The sequence below is a fragment of the Trachurus japonicus genome, chromosome 9, assembly GCF_045865225.1.
Source record: "Trachurus japonicus isolate A0001 chromosome 9, Traja_1.0".
Classification (NCBI taxonomy): domain Eukaryota; kingdom Metazoa; phylum Chordata; class Actinopteri; order Carangiformes; family Carangidae; genus Trachurus; species Trachurus japonicus.
In genome coordinates, this window is record NC_140915.1 from 34,218,098 (window position 1) to 34,222,504 (window position 4,407).

Sequence of the window (4,407 nt, forward strand, 5' to 3'; positions counted from 1 at the left end):
AGATAAGGAAATCCATGTGCTTTCATCTTTTTTAAGAAGTTGAAATAGTACATGATAACAAATTCAACTCAGGTGTTTTTCATCTGATCTGCAGCATAACTGTTGTGTCTCAAAGGAGAAAAAACGAATGTCTTGCTATAATGTCTCCTCATGGATGGAAGATGGATGACATTTCAGTATGTGAGACTCCCCTGAACTGGCTTCACTCACTGCAGGTTAATGAGAAATGAGACACTGCACAAAGTTGACACACTTACAGTGTAATAATCTTGTGTAGCAGCTCTATGTTTTCACCACAAAGGGGCCCGTTTGGGGCAGATGATCCACACTTAACCTGCTGCAAATAATGATAAGCTGCTCTGGACCAACCTGATATGGAGCTCACTGGAGCTCCTTTAAAGTTGTATACGTTGTTTGAGTAGTCAAAATGTAGTAGAATTCACGGATGAAAAGTATTTGTAGCTTTTTAAAACTTCTTCAACGTTTTTCAGGCCAGGGACCCCCAAACTGACAGAGACATGGAGTAGGGACCCCTACTACTGTATATTAAAAAGTTGCACTAGGCCCAGTACGTATAAACGTAGCTTGATATTGTGCATTCAATACTAAGCTTTTGAAATAACACACAGGTTGATATATTCATGTTTTTTCTAAACATGTATGTACAGTGAGTAGAGTAGCCATCCCTGCATGGTCATCATGCAGACAAGCCATTCAAAAATGACGTTTTTATTTTAAACATAAATGCGGAAACTTAAAAAATATAAAACTAATTTTGTCTAATCAACCAAATATTGCATGACCCCCCTGCAACACCTACGCGGACCCCCCAGGAGTCGCGGACCGCCTGTTGAAGACCTATGCAATAGGCTATATGTTTTATTTATTTTTTTATTAATGGGGCAACACGTGTATTAAGTGATACCTTAAGCTCCAAAGAGAGAATAACGAAGGTGAGTGACGCAGAAACCAGGGACAAGGTGTAGAGATGGTGTCAATGTGAGGTTTCCTTTTGTTTTTGTTTCAAACCGGTGTGTTTGCTTCTCCTCTTCTCATGGAAATTAATCCTCAGACTTGAGAATTGAATTCACACGTCCCCTGAGCTGCCCGCTGACATTTCATCTCATCTTCAAACGCTTTGCATTTCACTGTCGATCTAATTACGTCCCTCACTTGACTCCTCATATTCTTTATTTCTTCTTTTTTTCCCCCTTAATTTTCTAATGTGTGGAAGCTTTTAAATAGCTTAAGTGACGCATCTTCGCGTCTTTAACAGCCCCTCGGTCCTTTTGAGGTGTAAAACGAAAAGAAAAGTTAATGTCCCGACTTGTTCCGCGCGAATCCACGTTAAGGAAATAGGAAAGTGAAGCTACGCAGAAAAGTGGTGAGGTCGAGACGTTAGTCCTCACTGTCCTCACAGCAGTGATGGAAAGTAACAGATTACATTTAATATTTGAGGGCATTATCATCACAACCATTATTAATAACAACAACTTCAGTTTATTTTATTTTAACAGGGACGATACATACAACATTGCCACAAAAAATGGAAAATGCGATGCATACTGTACAAGACGTCTAGCTTTTGCAGTCTTTGTCCCTGGTCAGGCTTTAGAATAGAATAAAATATACTGAACACAATAAATGCAATAATACAAATACAGTGGATAATACAGTGGATAGGTAGCCTAACATGAATAAAGAAACACAGCTGCAAAATTCAGATTAAACAATTACACATGTTAAATTTAAGTGCTGTGTTGACAATGACTTGAGAAAAGTTAATGTTCACATTTCTGCTGCTGCTTAAGCCAATAACTTTAACACTAAACCTCTTTAGTTCTGTTTGGGATTTAATTTCTGATGGTAAAGAATTCCAGTTGTGGTGGTAGTATGAGAACATTCACCAAATAATTTGAAATGTTTAGCATTTCTTAAAAAAAAGACAGAAATTGATGAGTTGATTAACATCTACCCTGAAAGTTTATAATTCATTCATTTTACTACCAAACTGCTGTGGTAGCTACTGATAGTAATGGGGGCTTTCACCGATCTGCAGGGGGGGACATGTAGAGGCTGCTGGAGAGGTGAGAGAGGAGGAGGGAGGGCTGAGATGTGTCTCACTGGGGGAGGAGAGAGAGAGGGGAGTGGTGGGAGTGGGGTGGGGTGGGGTGGGGGTCGTCCTGGGAGGGAACCAGGGGTGTGGAGGACCCAGTTTAAAAAGGCAGGCAGCGCCAACAGTCACTCACTCTCTCACACAACAATCTGTCGTCTCTGTCTCTCTCTCTGTCCTCCAGTTCCCGCCAGCAGCAGCAGCTCCTGTGATCCAACCACAGAAGCCTTGGATCTGTACGGGACTTAATTTGTCTTTTTTGTTTTTTGTTTTTCAAAAGACCGAGGATTTTTGTCCCACTGCAGGATGGAGACCACCACTGGGGAATATGTTGATACGTACGACTATTATGATGACAACGAGACTATCTGTGACTTCTCAGAGTGGGAGCCCTCCTACTCCCTCATCCCGGTCCTCTACATGCTCATCTTCATCCTGGGCCTGTCTGGGAACGGCGTCGTCATCTTCACGGTCTGGAGATCCAAATCCAAACGTCGGGCTGCGGACGTCTACATAGGAAACCTGGCCCTGGCCGACCTCACCTTTGTCATAACCCTACCTCTCTGGGCTGTGTACACGGCGCTGGGCTACCACTGGCCCTTCGGCGTGGCTCTGTGCAAGATCAGCAGCTACGTGGTCCTGGTCAACATGTACGCCAGCGTTTTCTGCCTCACCTGCCTGAGCTTTGACCGCTACCTCGCCATCGTCCACTCCCTGTCCAGCAGCAGGCTGCGCTCGCGGGGCACCATGCTGGCGTCCTTGGGGGCCATTTGGCTGCTGTCCGGCCTGCTGGCCGTGCCCACTCTGCTCTTCAGAACCACGGTCAACGACCAGAAGAGCAACCACACCACGTGCGCCATGGACTTCAGCCTGGTGACCATGAACCAGAGGCACGAGTACCTGTGGATCGCGGGACTCAGCCTGTCCTCCTCCGCCTTGGGTTTCCTTCTGCCCTTCCTGGCCATGACCATCTTCTACTGCTTCATCGGCTGCACCGTCACCCGGCATTTCAACAACCTGCGCAAGGAGGACCAGAAGAAGAAGAGGCTGTTGAAGATCATCACCACGCTGGTGGTGGTTTTCGCCATCTGCTGGACTCCCTTCCACGTGTTGAAGAGCATGGACGCTCTCTCCTACCTGAACCTGGCTCCCAGCTCCTGCGGCTTCCTGCGCTTCCTGCTCCTGGCTCACCCCTACGCCACCTGCTTGGCTTACGTCAACAGCTGCCTCAACCCGTTCCTGTATGCTTTCTTTGACCTGCGCTTTCGTTCCCAGTGTTTGTGTCTGCTCAACCTGAAGAAAGCAATGCATGGCCAGATGAGCTCCATGTCATCCACGCTCAGCGCCCAGACTCAGAAGTCAGAGATTCAGTCTCTGGCCACAAAGGTGTAGAGACTTTGAGGGCAAAAGGTGGAGCGGTGCTGCGGGACGGTCCCGGCTCCCACCACTGGAACACTTGTAAAAATACAGACCTCATTGTGTCCATTGTTGCAAGCTGGTAAGATGAGATGATGAACTTTGAATCACCACTGCTCCACAGTCATGAAATCCATTCTATGTTCCTCCTGTTCTGCAGCGAGAGGCGGTCGATGCTCTCTTTGTTGTGTGGACTTGGGAAGCTGGAGCCAGCCGGCTGAGCTCCTTAGCTGCTTCGTTCCTCAAATTCTCAGAGAAAAAAAAAATCTCTATTTTTTATTTCATTTGTGTTGTTTTGTACTGCTCTGCAAAAGTTGTCATTGTTGTTGCAAAACGGGGCAGAAGTCTGACTTTAAAAAAAGAAAAATACACTGATTTTTTTGGAATTGTGATTTGTAAGGGAATTTGTTTACACTGGAGGAAACATAAAGCTGTACAGTATTTTCATACCATAGCATTTTCTTTTTGTTCAGATCTATTACTGTTTTGTTTTAGAAGCACTTGTATAAGGAAGAAAAAAAAAAAAAGACGTGTGAAGCGTGTAAGCAGGGAAATCAAACAGGGAAGTGTCCTCTTAAAAGCCTGTTGTTTGTGAAGGTAGGAGTCTGTGCTGTGGGGGTGGAGGGGGGGGTGTAAGAGGAGAAAAGGTGTTGCGGCTTAATTATATAGTTTGCCGAGAGGAGACGGGGGCAGACAGGCAGATGGCAGTTGACAAATGTTGGGGGGAACAGGAACGGGAGGACGGGGGGGGGTCTCACAGTGTAGCCACGGCACTACAGAGGGACAAAGGAACTTTATAAATGTTCCATTCTGATGTATATGTTTTATTTTTTGACATCATTGTAACTAACTACTGTATTAAAGATGTGTTCTATGAA

At 45.3% G+C, this 4,407-nt stretch overlaps 1 protein-coding gene across 1 annotated transcript; it reads left to right on the forward strand.

The window, feature by feature from the left end:
* Positions 1-2,253: 2,253 nt before the first annotated feature.
* On the forward strand, positions 2,254-4,407 carry LOC146981932 (apelin receptor A). Its single transcript, XM_085787594.1, has one exon. The coding sequence runs from the start codon at positions 2,420-2,422 to the stop codon at positions 3,503-3,505; it is 1,086 nt and encodes a 361-aa protein (XP_085643720.1). The 5' UTR covers positions 2,254-2,419; the 3' UTR covers positions 3,506-4,407.